Source organism: Numenius arquata, chromosome 4, assembly GCF_964106895.1.
Source record: "Numenius arquata chromosome 4, bNumArq3.hap1.1, whole genome shotgun sequence".
NCBI classification, from domain to species: domain Eukaryota; kingdom Metazoa; phylum Chordata; class Aves; order Charadriiformes; family Scolopacidae; genus Numenius; species Numenius arquata.
Window position 1 is genome coordinate 50,585,883 of NC_133579.1, and position 20,485 is coordinate 50,606,367.

The window sequence follows — 20,485 nt, forward strand, 5'->3', positions numbered from 1 at the left end:
TTTATAAAGGTGCAGTTGATCAGATGTCAGCGATCATAAGCCAAACCAGCTATTATGTCCTTTTCTTGTTTTGTTTTAAATCTGAGTTTCCTGAGGACACACAACTTCTGTAATCATTTTAGTTCAATAATCTCCAGGAACTTTTAACCCCTGTCCAATTTCAGACAAATCTAATATAAGGTCAGAGGCCTCAAAGACATTAGGATTCTACAAACCTCTTAACAATTACTGGTTGAACAAAGGAGAAACACTTGCTAAAAGAAAACTGGAGAAAATTCTGCTTAGCTGATCTCATTTGGCAGCAGCCAAGTGGTCAATCAGCAGGCAGATGGCTCTGGACTAGTCACTACAGGAGGATGGGACAGTGCTACAATGCATGGCAGTGGAGAGTGAGACGATGCTGATGGTTATGAATGGGGATCATAGGAACTGGCTGTACTACGTCGAACTATGGATATGGAAAGGACCACACTGGAGTACAAATTCTAAAAGAAAATCAACAGCAGGAAACCTTTGCTCTTAATTAGCTCATGAGTTATATTAAAAAGGCTGGATAGTAGACACCTTACAAGCACAGAACAGAGTTAATGTCTCCTTCTGGGATGTGACCTTACTTTTTCAGAACTAACTGGAGTATCTTCATACAACATTCCTATTTAAACATGGCTATGTACTTTTCATACAATGACATTGTAAAAAGTGTAGTCAAACAAATATGCAGCAAATATGCACATATCGCCTATTTTGCATATTGCAAATATGTAGCGAATATGCATATACATAATTTCACATTATGCCTATATACTGCCATGAAACAACCAAGCCTCAACAATGAAGCTTTATAAAAATGTTTTAAGCCAGGACTTCTATTTAAATTCTGCTTTATCCTAAGGAACTGAGCTCGATGTATCAAACAAGGAAATCTACAAATGGGGTATAAGGGAAATAATTTCCTTGCAAAATTAGACTCTATACACAATAACTAAAGATCTCCTACACGCTGTCTGGAGTGTAATCATTAGCACTTGATACACAAAACATGTCAGTGGAAGTATCTGCCTAGTGTGATGATCTTGATGCAATCAAAATCTATTCATCCTAAACAAAGACAGACATGCAGAATCTATTAATCCTAAAGACCAAAGAGAATTAATGACAGAAAAGTATACAGAAAATTCTGATGTAACTCAAGGCTGATAACAGTACCATCAGTAGATGGGGCATTTTTTATCAGATTACTGAAATAAATTTATGGCTAAGAAATTAGGACCCTCAGCCATCAACCAAGTGGATCCATCAGTGGTAAAACTAACAGAAAGGGAGAGATGCTGATTACTGAAAAGCAAAAATCTTCCCATGCGGAGCACTGTCTGTCAGCTTACATTAAACAGATAGTTCATTTATAACTGGACTCTCTAAAGAAAGGAAATTCATGGTAATGAAGAAAAAGAAATCAGTATTGTACAAGATGCACTAAAGTAATTGATAAGCAAAACGTATTTGAGGGTTCAGGTTATTCTCCTGCTGAATTCACAACCACGTGCCTACTCCTGAGACATACTACTGTGTTTTGCAAGCATAATTTTTCAGCTATGTTTCCTATTCCTCAGATTATTATTACCATGTATTTCAAAAATGCAACCATCAGACTGATAAAATTATGCAGTAATGTATCATATTCTTCCTCCTAGACTTTTTGATCTTCTGTCAGTAATTTCTTTGAAATAAAGTCAGCTATATTTAGAGTGAGTACAGAAAAAACCACAGTAAATTAATTTAAGTAGATATATTTACTATCTCTATTTTTAAGTTTTAAATACATTTTTAAAGTATTTCTTTAAGGGGGAACAAATCCTGCATACCTTACTTCATATGCATCTCTAATGAACACTGACCTACCAAAGCCAGAAAGATACGATCTTTTAAATATGTACATTAAAGCATATTTCTAAATAAAACAAATAATAAAAGCATCAATCAGAGGTACTTCCCAGCATGTGCTCAAGTAAAGTACTCATACAGTTAAGAGTCAGATGTAAAACTCACAAGTATGGTAATGGAGAAAAGGAAACTAACCAAAAGAGAGTCTGTGGTTTAGCTGAGGCTCAGCCTGTCCCAGTTTTGGTTAGCACTTGCCTTGAATTCAATTCTGAATGTGACAAACCTCAGTAATTCTCATTAAGCATTCTGTCTGACAAGAAAATTTAAGAGAAATTTAACTGAAAATCATGGCATCCAAAGAAAGGAGAAGAAAACTAAACAATGAAGTTATTTCTATTAGTGCAATACTCATGTATTATTGTAATAGTTCATGATGGTAAGATGGCCTGATATTAGACCATCTATACTTTCATTCTGCATTACTAACACATAGCTACTGTTCTTTTGCAAAGGGTTTAAATTACACTTGTTGAAAAGGAATTAAAAAGCAATGTTACAGTCACAACTGTGGTATAGGAATCCTGTTTAAGGATAGATAAAGCAAATGTTTGCGCTCTACAAAACTTGTTCTAGGATTAATATTTTCTGTTAAAAATTATAAATGTTAAAATACATTTTTTTATTTTGCTTTTTTAAATAATGTGTTTTTATTAAATGTGAAACAATATTTTTTAGTTTTCAGTGTCATTTTTTGCAATTATTAGTCCCTTAAAATGGATAGAATATAATCTGAACATTTTATATTTCTTCCATTTCTGAAAAAATGTTAATACAGATAAAGAAATATATGTGCCAAGGTACAGTTCTGCCTGCCAGTCAGTTTAATATCCCAAACCTTCCATTCAAAATAAAAGAGGCCAATTCTTGAAACCTGAAAAGTAGGGATCCATTTGTCTCTGAGTTTGCAGGAAACTTAGGACATTTTTTCTTCTTTAACTATTTTAGATGTTACATTTTTTTTTCAAAGGTATGCCTTACCTTTTGCCTTTCCAATAGTTAGGAAGTATTAAATAGAGTGATGGATGCAATGACAATTCTGTGGAACATAAAACCAAATATACTTAAGGCTGTGTTTCAAAGGCTTTATGGTAAAGGTTTTTACGTGTTTGTGAGGCACAGAAAAAATATTCATTTCTACAATACTTTTAATGAGCCTTCTTACTGCTTGACCAGATTTTACATAATGTGATATTGCCAGGGAGCTTTGTTCTTCCCCAGAGCTTTGCAATCTCTCTTATTGTTTATAAATCTTCTCATTCAAACAGCTTAATGTGTTTCCCAGTGGATGTACCTATAGCTACTAGCCCACTATGTTCTACAAGGGCTCATGCAACGTCTGAGTCCAGATTACAATATTCTCATTGGCCTTGAGCCAATCTGCAAAGGAAAGTAGGTTTAGCGATGCAATTATGTTCTAGCAGAGTTAAATAAATTGTCAACTGAATTCAGAATTCCTACAAGACTCCAGCTGCTGTCAGATCAATGTGCACACAATGAGTTGGATAGAGATGAAATTCCTATTAGAGGTCATATTAAGATATTCTAAGAGTATTCTAGCATATAATTTTCATATATGCATGCCAGTACATTCAGTTTGACATGAAAACCGACAATTCATTTAACTAGGGTAAAGGGAAACTCCACCATAGCTCAACACCAGTAAGAAATAGTTTAGGTTTTGACCATTTGCAATGTAAAAAGTGATCTTAAAAGTTTGCTTGGGTACAGGCAAAGAAACAGAAGAAAAAAATTGACAGATGTGTATGGAAGCAGCCAAAGGCATGCTGGATTCAATCTTTTAATGTGTTTATCTTTTGTTGTTGTTTGCCATGGGAACAATGAAATTCACTTGTGGGATCAAAATCACACCATTATTGAAATATACATTCAAAAAGGACTGGAGAATAACCCATATATGACAAAAGCATTCCTTTGTCACCCATCTCACACTTATCAATGTTTAATGGAAAGAAATCTTCACTGGTTTCAACATTGTAGCTATGCCACCTCCGGGCTTCATCTCAAAACATTGGAAAATGAAAAATATTGGTGAATCCAAACATTTCCGAGCTGCCTTTTCCCCATGAATTTGAATACTAATTAGATTCCATTAATAGCTTCTTACTTTACTGAAAATCAACACGATTTTCAAATCAATTATATGCTGAAATTGTACATACTCTGAGGAAACCTGGGTGGATTGTCGTTAACATCAGTGAGTGTGATGTTTACAGTTGTGGACCCTGACAGCCCTCCGACCTGCCCAGCCATATCTTTGGCTTGAATGACAACGGAATAATGTTCTCTGGCTTCTCTGTCCATGTTGTGCAAGGCAGTCCTGATGACTCCTGTGATGGAAAGAAAACAAACAAACAAAAGAAAGATCAGGATTAGCTTTTTCTAGCAAGAAGAAAGGCTGGGCGTCACCTTTCTCTTCAGGAAAGGTGAAACATGCCAGATTTTCTGGAAATGCAAAGCTTTTATACAATCAATTGGTTGTGTTTTTATATATATATACATATAAAAATATATCCATATATAACAATGTTAGTTGCTTGAGGATATGAAGAAATTAAAGTCATAAATACTAAACCAACTATTATATTAATAAATAATCCAACTTATATAGCAGTTCTAGCTGAAAGGTACATTGCCAAAATTCCAGTGTTTTCTCATATATTGTAACTATTTAAATAGCTACTTAACAGAAATATTAATGGGAATTCTTACCAGACACAAATTCCTGTTTAAGAAAAGTTAATTTCTGAATTAAAATATGACATACCTCTTAAAACTACCCCAAAGTCAAACTTTCTTATTTGACAAATCTCAAAAAACTATATTTGATACATGTCAATCATATACATTTCATATAAATGTTCATATACGTGTTCATAAGTTTGACTTACCTAATACATATCTGTAAAATGAAAGATAAGCTATTATTGTTTTTACTATAGGATAAAGTTAAAATTAAGTGATCCTAAAATTGTGTTTATTTTTATCCAGCACCATCAGAATTTTTTTTTTAACTTTTAGCCAATTACACATGCAGAAGCAAAGATTACAACAAAGTAGGAACAGTTAACCTTATGGGCTCAGTTTCAGTTATGTGATATTTGTCACTTATGATGATGCCTGTAAATTATCCCCTGCTAATTTCTTTGATCACAGACTAACAGAAACCTCATGGAACTCAATAAAGGAAAATGTCAAGTCTTGTGATGGGGAATCAGTACATACTGTGGACAGACTAGCTGGGGAGCAGGTTTACAGAAAAGGATCTAGGGGGTCCTCAAGCTGGTCATGAGCCAGCAATGTGCCCTTGCAGTGAACAAGGCCAACAGCATCCCAGGCTGCATTTAGAAAAGCATTGCCAGCAGGTCAAGGGAGGGGATCCTTCTCCTCTGCTCACCACTGGTGAAGTCACATCTGGAGAGCTGGGTCCAGTTCTGGGCTCACCAGTACATAAAAGACTGGTAGACTCAAGCAAGTTAGAAATAAATAAGGGAATATCTGAAATGTTAAATTTATTAACTGTAAATTTCAAAACCCCTAAATTTTTAGCAGAACTTGGTTTTGGACTCTTAAACTGAGTGACTGTTATAACTAGTAAGAAAATATACCATGGGATGATCGGATGTTGCTTCTGGGTAAATTTTAAACATATAATAGCCATAATACAAAACAACTTAAGAAAAGCCTTGCTTTTCTAGAAAACCTGCTGTACAGCATGACTCCCAAGGGTTTAGATTTCCAGTCTCAGATGACATAAAAATTGATTTCCAGAACACTGCTTTTCTTGTACTTGAAAATCACTTTCTTTGCATTTCTTCAGTAAAATCATTTAGCCATTATTACATGCAAAATGAAATTTTCATGTAGCTTATACCATTGTTTCCATTCTATTCTGAAAACAAATTACACATAAGTAGTAGAATTATCCACAAAGAATAATATTTTAAAGTATCCATGAAGATTGGTAATGATTTTAACACAGTTTTGCACTGTAAGTTCCTTTTCATCCCTTCAGAAGCATAGATTCTGGACAAGGTGGCTAAAAATAGTACACCAGTCCACTACACTAGATGATCAGTGTTTTTTTCCTTTAAATGACACAGTTCGAAACATCTTTTTTCACAAATTTCACCATGATATACTCAAATTAACCACAACTTATACATATTATAACAGAAAGTCAAGGAGAAATTTGAATAAAAGGAACTGATATGACTTAAATATGCGGTTTCATAAAAATCAATATTGTACACAAAATCTGGTACTACAGTTCTGAAATTTCATTTTGCTGAAAAAAAAGGAAGATAGAAAATTATTAAAATTAAAAATGTCCTACTTTGACACTTTTCAAATCAATTGCTTCAATTTTTCACACTGAAACCAAATTTACTGAAACATTTAATGTTCATCTATATGCATGGAGGGAGTAGGAGATTTTTTTAAAAAAATTCCATTTCAATTTGAAACAGACTGAGTTTTTCACAGTGGAACATTTGTCTTCTGTACAATCCTCATAATTACACTAGTCTCTTACATTTTTAAACTAATTTAAACAAAGAGAAATTTCTCAGAATTACAATTGCTTTCCTTTTCCTTTTTGCTTCAAGGGATACGGTACTGAATCAATGCTTGTAGACAGTTAATAAGGACTTGTGGATGACTAATCATTTGATCTCTCCCACTTGCATCAGATTTCTCTTTTCTGAAAGCTGAGTAAATTAAAGTGGGCAAGTTTTTAATTACAAAATCTTGTTCCAAAGCTTCGAATAAAAAAACCCCACAACTGGTGCTGAAAGACAGGAGACAAGGGAAGATTTAGTTCTCTCTTTTCTTGGTTGTGTATACGTAGATCCATCATAAAATTATGTCATCAGTATGGGATATGTAACTACTATGCAGACCCTAGTGCTCTATCCTGTCAGTAGCAGCTCCGCTAATTTTTCTGGCAGTGTAGCACTAAAATCATACATAATTTCAAATTTCTTCAATGACCCCAAGAGGTGTATAGAGAAATTTCTTGGTTGCCTTTCCCAATAAGATAATATGAAATGCTCCTGCAGTTCCTTCTACAGTAGGAATTGTCCCTGGGTATCTTCAGTATCTGTGGCAGGGGATCCTATACGTCAAACAGAAAGACAGGAAGTTCATATTAAGGAAAATATCTCCCTAAAACAGCAAGGAAAGAATCTGAGAAAGAAAACTCACAGGTTTTCTAAACTTAAACACAGCCTTAATTTTGCCTCATATTTTCTAAGCAACACTGTGACTTTGTTAACTGTATACTTTTCAACTACGTTTCCAATATTTAATCATTTTTACTAAGGAAGGAAATCAAGAAAAAAAAGAAAGCAAAATGTAGACATCATTACAGGGACGCTCTACCCTGTTTCTGGTATTAAAACAAGAATTCTTACAGAAGTTTGACTACTTTGTCAAAAATCATGTACTACATGTGGCGGTTTAGATCTTTTTGAATAGAGTTGAGAAGGGGACAGCTCTGGAACTCTGGCCTGCCAAGTTTAGTCATAGCTATTTTCATCTTAAAATTATGTGTGATGTGTTTTCCCACATGGAAGGCTCTCTCAGAACACATTTTTTTGTCTAACTTCTTGTCTAACTTTATTCACATATAAATTACATGATTTTTTGTGTTTTTTTCTCTGACAATCTCTCAGAATTTTTAGTCTTGGAAAGATCATTTTCCAATTTGAATTTATCTTCCCTGACCATGTATGACCAGAAACCTACCTACATTCCAGATGAGATTTTATCACCACCTTTTCTAATATGTTTTTTTTTTTCTTCCCCAGATTACATCACCCTGGTGATTCATCTATAATTGACTAATATACTTAGGACAATCTCCTCCAATGACTCTTCCAAATTAATTAGACAAGCATTACTGTAAAATCACAGAATGTCTCAAGTTGGAAGGGACCAGTAAGGACCATCGAGTCCAACTCCCTGCTCCTCACAGGACACCTAAAACTAAACAACATGAACAAGAGTGTTCTCCAGATACTCTTATAATTAGTCCTACAACATGGCCTTTACTCTTGTGCTGGTTTTGGCTGGGATAGAGTTAGTTTTCCTCATAGTAGCTACTATGGAACTATGTTTTGGATTTGTGCTGAAAACAGTGTTGACAACACAGGAATGTCTTAGTTACTGCTGAGCGGCGCTTACACAGTGTCAACACCTTTTCTGCTTCCCATGCCACCCCACCAGCAAGTAGACTGGTGGGGCACAAGAAGCTGGGAGAGGACGCAGCTGGGACAGTTGATGCCAACTGACCAAAGAGATATTCCATACAATATGACATCATGCTCAGTATATAAAGCTGGGAAAAAAAAAAACCAGAAGGGGGGGTACATCCAGAGTTATGGTATTTGTCATCCCAAGGAACCACTACGCATGACGGAGCCCTGCTTTCCTGGATATGGCTGAACACCTGCCTACCGATTGGAAGTAGTAAATGAATTCCTTGTTTGTTTGCTTGTGTGCAGCTTTTGCTTTACTAATTAAACTGTCTTTATCTCAACCCATGAGTTTTCTCACTTTTACTTTTCTGATTCTCTCTCCCATCGCATCAGCAGGGAGTGAGAGAGCAGCTGTGTCGTGTTTAGCTGCTGTCTGGGGTCACACCACAACAACTATATAATACTATAAAATTTCATTATGTTCCTCTTGCTCTTGCCCTCAAAGACATAAGCATCTTCCTCTGTACCGATAATTGCTCATAACTTTTGGAATCAAGAAATTTCTTCATGATGGTCCTGCGTTTATCCTCAAAACATCAGATAAAATTGATTGAGAAGAACATTGAGATGCCAAGCTCTGGAAAACGACTGAGATGTCTGCTACTGTGGGTAGTTTCTTTTCTTTCCTTTTAGTCAATGCCTCTGGATTTGAGAAAGCCCTGAAAATAAGTTTATTTTTGGCAAGTTTTACTTCCTTCTCCACTCAGGCTCTGATACTGAAATGCAGTCAATTCCCTTTTTTCCCCAAGTTTTCTTTAAGATACTTCTATGCTCTGCAGCATCTGACAATGTGTTATGTTGTCTTTTTTAGCATTCTGTGAAGAACCATTTTACTTCATTTAAGAAGAGCTACAACAGAAGGCTCAACTGTAAATGAGACTGTAAAAATCAAGACACTTTAATTCAATCGCAGACAAATATTAAGAAAATGTCTGCCACAGCCAAGTGTCTAACTATGCATTTACCAAAGTATTTAATTACGTACTCACCTGACAGTCCAGTATATTTGAAGTAATTTATCTTGTTATTTATACAAAATAAAAACTTATTTTAGATTCAGTAATGGCTACAGAATTTTAGTCAGCTTTCTTTTACAGCCTACTCCTGCATGAGGTGTGAACGGAACCTTCCCAGAATAAACCATGGTTCATTTTAACATTTTGAGCTCAAAGATTTTCTATCTAGTGGGAAAAAAATGAAACCAAACAAAACAACTCCACTTCAATGACAAACAAGTTTGTCATGGGCAAGTTAATTTTTTTTTGTTTGGAAAATTTCCATTCTATTGTTGGATCATGAGCCTGGTCACTGGAGATGTTCTGAAGGGCCAGTAGGTCATACTAAATCTCCCATATTCTAATTTCCTATAAATCTGTCTTGTCATGATCACAACCAGTAAATTGTTCAAATATAATTTTAAATATCTACTTAATAACTGAGTAAATGTGTAATTTTTTAATTACTGAGGGAAATAAACTATTGCAGATGGCAATTTAATTACTACTATTTTTACTTTGTGAATAAAAGCTCTATTTTTATCACCACTTTGCTTTAGGATATGTAGTTAGCTTATTTTATTGTAATTTAATATTCGGAATATATTGTATATATTAAAATAGATTTCAAAATCTAATATTATGTACCTTGAAAGAATCAGACATATCCCTTTTAAGAGAAAGAAGTACGGTTTTTGTTGGTTTTGCATTTTAGGACAAATACTGAGCAAGTATCAGGCACCAGGTGCATTTCTTTTTTCTTAAAACTTCAAAATAAACTTCAAATTTAGAACTCCTAATACACTTTGACTTGGAGTTCTGATTTAGTTCAAACTATAACTGTAAACAAAATGTGCAATACAGACATTTTGGTCATACTCCACATTCTGAATGCTTTTATAACACAGATGTTTTTAATCTGGGCCTTTGAGGCAGACCTACTTTACATAACTAACATAAATTTTATTCCTTTACAGGGACATCACTAGACACTTCATGGCTAAAAGTCAAAGCACTGTAGAAATGACAATTAATGGTCAATTTTCTTCTATGGTCATGATTATAGTACTGAAAGACACTATGCCCTTTCTAGGAAAATTATCATTGAAATAAAATACATGAATCCAACACTGAAAGACAATTGCTTTAAAAAATAGGAATTGCTGAAAAATAAGTATATTTTAAAAAGAAAGTAATAAAGTTTTTTTAAAAAATAAGTTACAATAGTGCTCATTTGATATTAAAAGAAGAGGGGGGTTAACCAGATTGATTATATTACAATGGATACTCACAGGGAAAAAAGAAATCAATTCAATTTACTATTAGTAAATATAGCCTTCTCAAAAATCTTGATGAGTACAAATCTGAATTTGCAAAATGAAGAAGTCTTGTGCTGAAGCCTCCTGAATTAATTAATTTGAGGAAAGCTTCACTGACTGAGTGGAAAATACACTAATTTATGTGGCAATTGCATGGATGCCAAATGTAATCATAGCACCTTCCACTGTTTTCATAATGTAAAGCATATTCAAATGAATTAAATTAAGAATTTGTTGCCATGCTGCCTCCCAGAAAGCAAACAAGAAACTCTGATCTGCCATGTGTAATTTCTGCAAATATAAGGAATATCTGTTACAGAAATACCATAGCAAGTGGCCACCCTATTTCACCAGGAAGTTGTCATGTTTTCTCTTGCCAACAGTTAAAGCGTATGTATATGAACATCAGGTTTGCCAGCTCTGTTTCAGTTAGTATGGTTCACAGTTTTTTAAGTACATTTCTCTCAGCCTCTTGTAGGCTGGTCTAATCAGCAGGATACTATTATCAGGGATGTTTTTCCACTGAAGTGCTGTACTTGTCCCATTGTCTTCAGATTGCTGCTACTTCCAAGTCACTATGCTATGAAAGAGATATTTTCTGGGTTTAGTGGCAGTGGATTTTTGTTTTATTCCACTGATTGTTGTCGTTTCTGTAAACATCAACTTTTCACTTTAGTCCAGACATCTGCATCAAACTTTTCAGAAAACTAACCTGACCTTTTTTTTTTGGTGCAGATCTCATTATCTAATCACAACCCAAACTCTTTCAACAAACCTATGCCTGGTGTGGCTTTATACGGCTGTAAAGGTACATGTCTTCTCATTTGTTCATTTGAGTTGTGCAGACATGGCTCTATTGTCTGAGGACCTCTGTGCAGGTGGGACTGTAAACCTGAATTTACATGCACAACTCCAGTGGTATCTGGCAGGCTGTATGGCTGCAACTTAAATACTGTTTATAAATACTTTTTTCTGTGTTTAAAAGTAGCAGAGAAGAGTTAATCATAGTGAGTAAAATAGTGGTCAGATTGTAGTACAGACAGGATGGAAATATATTTTAACAGAAACAGTCAGTGGAAATGGGACAGAATGATGTGCTTCTGTCATAGTAACGATAAAGCACAGAGTCATTAGATTAAGCTGGATCCAGCAAGACATACAGCATCAGTTCTTCAAATATTTTCTAGTCGAAGAAAACCAGCTTACATAACCATCTACACAAAACAAGCATGAGCTGGACTATAAGAAAATGAGGTCTTCAGTTTCCAAATTATTTTCAGAGTCAGTGGGGGGCAGCTGCCACTTGGTACCCCAAGAGTTGGGCAGCAGAGTCACTGGAAGCCAGAAACCTGGCTGTCTTTTTCTATTTAACAAATAAATATTTTTTTCCAAACACATTACATGATTTAACACTTGATTAGGTACAGTGCTTGTAATCATTCAAATCTTCAAGATTTAAACTCTTTTTAAGCAACAATCCTTACTTTGGAAAGAAATCTAAGTATAGCCTAGAGTTTTAGTATAGTTTACACAACCTTATGCATCCACAGTCAAAATACATTCTTTCAAAAACCGAAGGTCTTCAGGCTTAATGCCAATTCTTTATCTAATGGATTCACTGTTCAAAGCCAGATGGGAGCACTAGAGACCCCAGAGATCTCAGACCTTCAACTGAACTAGCACTATACTGAACCTACCAGTTTGATTTTTGGCTAAAGCACGTCCTCCTGAAAGCATGTAATTTTGAACTGAAGTGATCAAGAGGTAGAAAATATTACCTATTTCCTTGGCTGAATATTCCAGTCATTAATCATAAAGTCAAATGTCTGCCCTTCATTTGGTAGCGCGCACTTTTAATTTCAAACCACTGACTCTTGTTACCCTCTTTCAGACTGTTCCCTGCATTTCTCTTTTAAAGTACTGCTGTATTCTCATGAAGCTAACCTTTCTGCTAAATTAAATAAGCAAAAAACTTTTCACTGTAAAGCCTTTTCTCCCACTCATAACTTAGTGTTATTTGCTCTTTTCAGTTTTCCAATTTTTTTTAAAAATACCAACAAATGAAATTAATATTGATATTTCAACAAAGCTACCCCTCCATTACCAACCTCTGACATTCCTAATCTTTTAAAATATCTAAAGACTCTATTTAAAGGGTTGTATTAGGCTTTTTTTTTTAGTTCATTGCTTCTTGGGGAACTCTTTTTGAGCTGCTTTACCCTCGCTTACATAGCTATCGTTCTTCTGGATATAGTCCCACCCTCCTCAATTATAACTGCACGACTTTGCTGTGTGTGCTGAGTGGCACAGGTTACCAAATAATTTGGGTTATTTTGACAGAATGTCATCTTTATTCAGCATTCTGCCATTTTTGTGCCATCCAAAAATTTTATCAGCAGTAGCCTTATGTTAACTTCAAATATACACAGAAAGAAGCTGAGTAGAGCTGGTCTTACACCAATTCCCTGGTGGAATCTCTTCCTTTCATGGTGATTCTGCCTTGATGTCAACTTTTTGCTACCTCCCAGGTAGCCAGTTCATAGCCATTTAGTATGTGCTTTGTTGCTACTACTTATTGCTATGTATTTAACTGGAATGGCATGTGACACTGCAGCTATCTTTTTCAATATAACTTGCCATTTCATAAAACAAAGAAATCAGGTTTCTTTACCATGACCTATTACCCAGAAAAACACATTGAAAGGTATCACTGCTATTTCTATTTTTTTACCAGCTAACTTCTTTCTCAGCCAATTTTTTTTTTTACTTTTTGCTGAAATTTACCAGCCTCATGTTACAGATTTCCTTTTGCTTGACCTTTCAGAAAACTGACACACATTTACAGTCTGCAGATTTCCTTATCTACTTCTTTATTCAGGGAGAATCTATCACCTTTCCAGGTTTTGGAACAGGACAATAATTATACTTGTCCATTAATCTAAGCCTGTTTCTAGAAGAAGCAACATTTCAGGGTGAAAAATAGGAAAATTCTGCTAATTTTTATTTATGTGCAGATTCTGAAAAGAGTTCACAAAGGGGCCAATTCCTCCATTTCCTCCACAAATCATTTACCAACATGTTATGTCCTGAAAATGTGCAAGCTACTTCTTCTGAAGTACAAATTACACATAAGTTCCTATGAATTTTCAGATGGCAAAATAGACTTAAGCATTCTTTCAAGCAAATTCCCTGAGTGGTTTTGAGCTCTCTTAAAATTGCTTCTCCATTATTTAAGTGGGTTTTTTTCTACATAGAACTGTTGGAGATGACGTATGGAAGAGTAGAAATAAGCCTCAAAGACCGATTTTGACTTGAATAAAAATATTCTTGTGTATATTCTTGTGTAGCAATATGCCACTATATGTTAGTTCTCTGCAAAAGTGTGCATGATGAAATAATTCAATTCATAACAGAAGAAACTTTAGTGGGTTTGCACTGGCTCATGTAATTTCCTTGGAACCGAATCTGCATTAGGGGCATTTCTAGACTTCTGAAGAAACATATGGGTAGGAGTAAACAGGGCTAAGTCATCAGATTCTCCACTTGAACAACACAGTGGTGTAACTCTGATGTGTTCCTGTTAATGCAGTAGGCATGTGCCTTGGGCAAAACAGCATGAGGCAAGACTACAGAAGCACGATGCTACTGCTGTGTTGAAAATTTTTTCTTTTTAGACAATTCATTTTAAAATATATCTTAAAAAAACCAAAGAAGAATCTGTACCCAAATTAGGGAGGGGAAGAAAAAGGATGATGTTGGCTCAAAGCTGGTAACAAGTGACTGCTAGTTGTATAATGAAATACTTAAAGTATTAAAGCTGAATATAGCTATGAAACATACCTAGATACAGATAAACATGACTAACAGATAACTTAATGCTGCTTAGATACTGACAACTTCTCCATAACAGATTACTTGTTAGGTAGGCAAGCAGAGGAACCAAGCAAATGATGTGAGTGTGAAGATAAGGCAAGGGCAAAGAATACTGGAAAGGAGGAAATTACTCAGTAAGTGTGATTTCTTCAGATATACACTTCTTATAGGTGTATTTAATCCTTGGTGAGAAGTAACAGCCTTATAACACAAGATGAACAAAACAATTAAGTAAAAAGGGGATGCATTCGCTAACCCCTGAAAACGGCAGATGGGAATTAAGTACAGGAATCTTCTCAAAGGAAATCCCATTTGACAAGAAAGATCTTAAAACTATCTGAAAACTAACTACTTATATTCTCTAGCTTGGAAATACTTCTCTCCTAAAATAGAAATAGTATTGACTGCTAGTATCAAACGCTGCTTCTTGTAATGTCACGTACCTTCAGGCCCACATAAAAATGTATTTAATCTATAATTTGACTGAAAATGACAAAATAATAGACAGCTGAAGGTTAAAGCTGCTAATATTTCACTCATAATCCAAACTTCTTTATTACTTCCTTCAGAATGGAAAGAAAAATAAAGACGAAGCCACAGATTTTACTTCATATTTCTCATCTACTATTATTAAATTAGACTTTAATGCAAAATAAATTTAACTTCTTGTCTTGACTAAGTTAATGATAATGTAACAAAATAATTGGAGATAATTAACACAGTTGCCCATTATGTTGAATAATATTGTGGTTCCTTTTCAAAACAGATAATCTTGATAACAGGGACAAGGATTATAGGCACGACAAAAACTTTCAAATAGGGTCAAAATGGTGTCTGGCTAATTAAAAAAATGAATACAATTTACAATCTTGGAAAGATTCTACATTTGGACAAAATTTCCTGTGATGACTAATTTAATTACAACTGACAGATAGGGACTAGACATATAATTCAGATTACCTATTAGTAAGAAAGCTTGCTTAGTCAACAGGCCAAAGATTTACATGGTGGTTGTGTTCTTTTCTCCCTGTGATACGTACCCATTACATACCCATGAGCATTCCACTTCACTGCAATGCTTCACTGACCCATGTGTAACATGTTAAGGACCTTACAACTGTATAGCATAACTTATAAGTAGTTGTTATAAGTTAGAGTGTAACCTTACTCAGGTTTCAGTTGGGATAGAGTTAACTTTCTTACTAGCAGCTGGTATAATGCTATGTTTTGAACTTAGAATGGACTGCTAGTAAGAAAGTTATCTCTATCCCAACTGAAACCATGACACCTAGGTACTACAACAAAACTGTTTCTGCTTGACGTGTTATGATAGTGACCATGTAAGCTAGTGTCTGTTCAAAGCAAAATCATTAAATTCAACAATCATTAAAATATCATCAGCAAAAATTCTTCATTTTGGAAGCTGCTTTAATGCTAAGTTATTACCTTAGATTGTAAATATATATATATGCGTATATGTGTTACAACAACTACCTTACAATATTAATTGGTTTCCTTACAGGTCTTCAAATGAAAAATCCTAGAAACAAAATATTATTGTAATATTTTCTGGAAAAAAACTCTTTAACCAACAAAAATCTATAAATATATATTCATTGAATGCTTAGTACTTGCAACAAAATCTCAACCTATTCTCACAATGAAATGTATTCTTTCAAATTCTGCATAGGAGGAAAAATGTCTAAGTGCACCCTGGGTAAACAGAATACTGATCAAGGACCCATGGTAGATCACAAATAGATATTTTTGAATGCTGAAAATATGTCTGGTAGCATAACAGGTACCACAGTTTTCATAACTGTCACACACAAAAAAGATTATGTTAGATAGATAAAATTTAAAGAAATCCTATAATAAAACTTCTGACATACGCATTCACAAACGCGTATTTTCTTTCTTAGAGCCAACACCCACAAAATCTTTGTCTATTACATGACATAATATGTAGCTATTGATTTCTGTTGAGATTCAATCAGGATTTATTGACCTGAGAGTTAGATATTGATCTAGTCACAGAAAGATAACTTTCTACCTAGAAGTACAACAAATAGTACAGTTGGCTGAAAATAGAAGTCTGTGTTGCTCCATTGTTACAGACACACTGCTATCAAGAAAATGACTACTGAATTAGTGAAGTGGTGTGGCTTCTTGAAAAGAAGCACCCTCACACTACGATAAATTAAAAAGGCATCACAGTAAAGTCACAGAAAACATAAAATATGACCACTCCCTGACAGGACACAATTTTATAAAGTTGTTTCTCATTTTTGATTGAATACATTGTTCTGCAAGGTGGTCAGCCTCTGCTTGGACATTATTGCTATTGAACACTTCTTGATTTGAAACTGAAGCTTGTCTGCATTTGAAACTATTCTGAATTTAGACAAAGATCACATTTGAAAATACAAGGGCTGACTCTTAATAGCTTTTACTGGAGCAAGAATTAGGAATAATTAACTTAATTAGGAATAACTCCAACTATGTTTTGTCATCAGCCTTGGGAAAATCAGGACTTTGTCACAGATCCCACCCACAGCGAGGAAAGTTACACAAGTTTATGAACAAAGTCACAAGTGCCACAATTTTATACACCTTTTTGTTGCAAACTTTTACACTGGGTATTGTAAAAAAGGAAAAAAACCAAACCAAACAAAACCAACAGATCCTCTTTCCTTTTCCTCTTCCTACCTATCATTCTCATCTACAATTATTGAAAAATGTAAGAATAGCCTTTGTTTTGTACTTTCAGGTTTCCAATTTTCATTGAGAAAATAAGGAAAACTATAAATTTAGAACTTTATTTCCTTGATCTATCAGCAACCAGCTTAATAAATGATAGTAATCTACATGACCTCTTCTGATGAACACAATATTTTTATAGTTGCATAACAAATGTACAGATGTGCTCAAGTGCAGTTGAGATAAACTAAACCACACAAATTTGATTACAGACTAAGTGAGCCCGTGTAATTAGGATCTTTCAAGTGTCTCAAAATTTTATAGAATTTGTTTATGTGCTGGCAACATAACATACTGTAATGTTTCAAACCTGTTTAAATCTACAAAATTTCCACAATGGATTTTTTCCTGACTGCAATGAAATGCCAAAATATTTTAGGATATTACTGAAAGACAATATTGAAAAACTGCATGACCAAAGATGAAGAGTTGAAACACAGATTTTTTACAGATAGAAATATTGCAAAAACGTAAAATGCAAAAAAAAAAAAGGAAGAAATAAAAATGCTTGCAAAATTCCGCCTAGCTTTTTTAAATAAGGCTTTCCTAAAAGTAATTTCAATGAGTTTACTTTTCTGAATAATTAATTTGTGATCTACATAAAGTGTTAAAACAGACCAGCAGCAATATCATAGAAATTCTTCCCCTCTCTAGGGTTCTATCTAATGCAGGTACTTAGCTTATATGGGCTTGAAATGAATCAAAAAAGTGGATTTCAGAACTCTCTCCTCTTTCTAAAGGACATAAAATTTTCTACAATTATTTCTATGTTCTTTATTTACATTAAAAAATCATAGTACAATAATATAGACAAAAGATAATGGGACTACCTTGATTTACAATTTGGTACGAAGAGTCAATGATTGTTTACCAAATGTATGTTCCAACTAATGATGTGAAGGTTTATTCAAAATTATTCAAATGAAGTTGTGAAATGATCACTAAAAAATAAACTTTCAATTAAAACAAACAAGGCTGCCTTCCTTAACATGGTTGACCTTAAATTAGACTATCCCTGTACCTTTTGAATATGAATGACAAATAAAAAAAATATGCTTCACTCTTCTGCTAACATTTAGGAGGAGTAAGAGTGCTTTTAAAAGTGCATAAGGAAGTAGGCTGACTATTTAAAACCCAATCCTTCAATTTGTTTAAATACCTATCCCAAGGCTAAATTATTATTCTTGACCTAATTGTTCTTGAGCACTACCTCATGGGCTATATAAAAGTCCTTAATTTCTAATTATTATATTAAGATAAAACAGAGATTCAGAGCAGTATACCAATTTTCACTCTGAATTTCTTTCACCATTTTTCTTAAACCAAATGAAGTACAAAAACTTATTATTTTCCTTGTGTTTTCTTTGTATATGCCTGTAGAGGAAGTCTTTCCTCTAAATTTAATCTACAATAGCAAGCATTTCTCTGTACATGTAGCTTAGTTTTCTAAAACTCCAGAATGACCTGAGGTAACAAGAAACAGTATACCTAAAGCAATTTATATGTACCTATGTATATGGTAACTGATACATAAATAGAAAAAGAGCATTTCATCTCACGTACCAGGCAAGAACCTATAAAAGTCCCTAGTATCAGGCCAGCCAGAAGGAATCCTAATCAGAGTGGACAGGAGCTTTTCCTGTGCAGAAAATGCAGCAATTATGGCTTGCCATGTTTGGAACCATCAAGTGCTTTTCTTGTCCATTCTTCTTAAGATCTTCTTTCAGTACATATGTGATGAAGGTGAGCAGGAGCTTACATTGTTCATTTGGATCTGGTATAAATCCACATACTTCAAAGACAGATAATGAAGCTATTTTGAATTACATCGGTAAAGAATCTTATCTTTTATTTTTAGGCAAAAAGCTTCTTACCATGATTAGGGCTAAGTTGCCAATCTGGTTGATGAGTTTTCACTCTGCAGGTGTTAATTTAAGGGGAACTTGTATCAGGGAAGACTGTCTTATATAAGCAAGGCTGCTGTTATAGCTCCTGAGAATCTGGTCAATAATTATACATTTTTATACCATAATATTTCTAAAATCACACCTGAAAAAAACAATTATACATTTTTGAATCAGCGTGTTAAGGTGAGAAATAGGAAACACAAACTGCATGCCTACGTGGGCCATTTGCTTTCACTTAGGAAAAGGCAATTCAATTCAAATCTCTCTACCTTCAATTCATATTTTCTTTCATGTTTAAAATTTAGACTTACCATCTTGTCTTACTGGAGAAAGCCCAGCATAAAAGTGAAGCCTGTTATCTGCTACAGGCACAAAGTGGTGCTCCAGTATGCCACAAGCAATAGGTATAGAAAGAGACTTGATAAGCAATGTACTTCTGCTAATGAAACTCTGGTGGAGAAATTTAGAACTGCATCTTCTGATACAAGCTCTAGGAAAACCAACAGTAGGGAGCGTAACTGAAAGAAAATTTTGACTCCCTAAAGCTCAGCTATTGTAAATTAACCCCAAAATTGAAAATTAAATAGGTCTAAGTCGGAAATGCCTACAAAGAGCAATGTATATCCTGGAGCTAGTATAGTTATTTGCAAAACTTAGTTGTTGTAACTCTCAGAAAGTGAAAATCATTTTAAGGTATTTCATATTTGAATAAATTATACAGCTATTTTTCAGCTGTACTGGAGTAGCTCTGCTGGTTATGTTAGAAAACATAACTTCCAACATATAATTGACAAGATAAGTGGCAATGGTGCATAGTAGCTGCTTTAACACCAGTAGAGGTTGCCCATTTATGTCAACAATATCTTCTTAATTTTGATTAGAACTTCTTGTACACTTGTAAAACTCACTTTTAGTGAAGAACATTTTTCTGTATATAGGAAAATTCCCAGCTTGACATCAGAGGATATACTATCCTAATAAATTCTTTTTAATACTTCCAAAGACTTAGTAAAAAGTTGTTTTCTGACTGTTAGGAGTCTGAACAGTAAACCTTAAAAACATATTTTGACATACATAAAACTTTTGCATGGTGATCCATTACAGTAATAGAATATGACTTAGGTTTTTTTATGAACTGTGTTGCAGAAGCCATTTAAGAAAGATTGGAGAACAGACTTTTATTACCCTTTTTAAAAGATGTCATTTATCAAATAGACAATGACACATATATCCTCAGAATCTTAAGATAATTTAATGTTTTACACATATACAGTTTGAAAAGGACACAGCTTATCACTGTGCTTTGAACAAATTAATTTATTTTTTATCAAGAAGAAAATATTAAAAGTTACTAAAAGGTGTCTCAAAGCATTAAATATTCTATTTTTGGTCCTAGCAAAATAATTTTCTTT

The 20,485-nt window shown here is 34.2% G+C and overlaps 1 protein-coding gene across 4 annotated transcripts in view; it reads right to left on the reverse strand.

Annotated features, from left to right (window-relative positions):
• Positions 1-20,485, reverse strand: part of CDH18 (cadherin 18) — a 180,713-nt gene that overhangs the window by 68,993 nt on the left and 91,235 nt on the right. For all 4 annotated transcript variants that reach the window (XM_074146449.1, XM_074146448.1, XM_074146447.1 and 1 more), the window contains one exon: positions 4,122-4,289. In XM_074146449.1, coding sequence (XP_074002550.1) covers positions 4,122-4,289 — 168 coding nt within the window. The remainder of the gene's footprint in view (positions 1-4,121; positions 4,290-20,485) is intronic.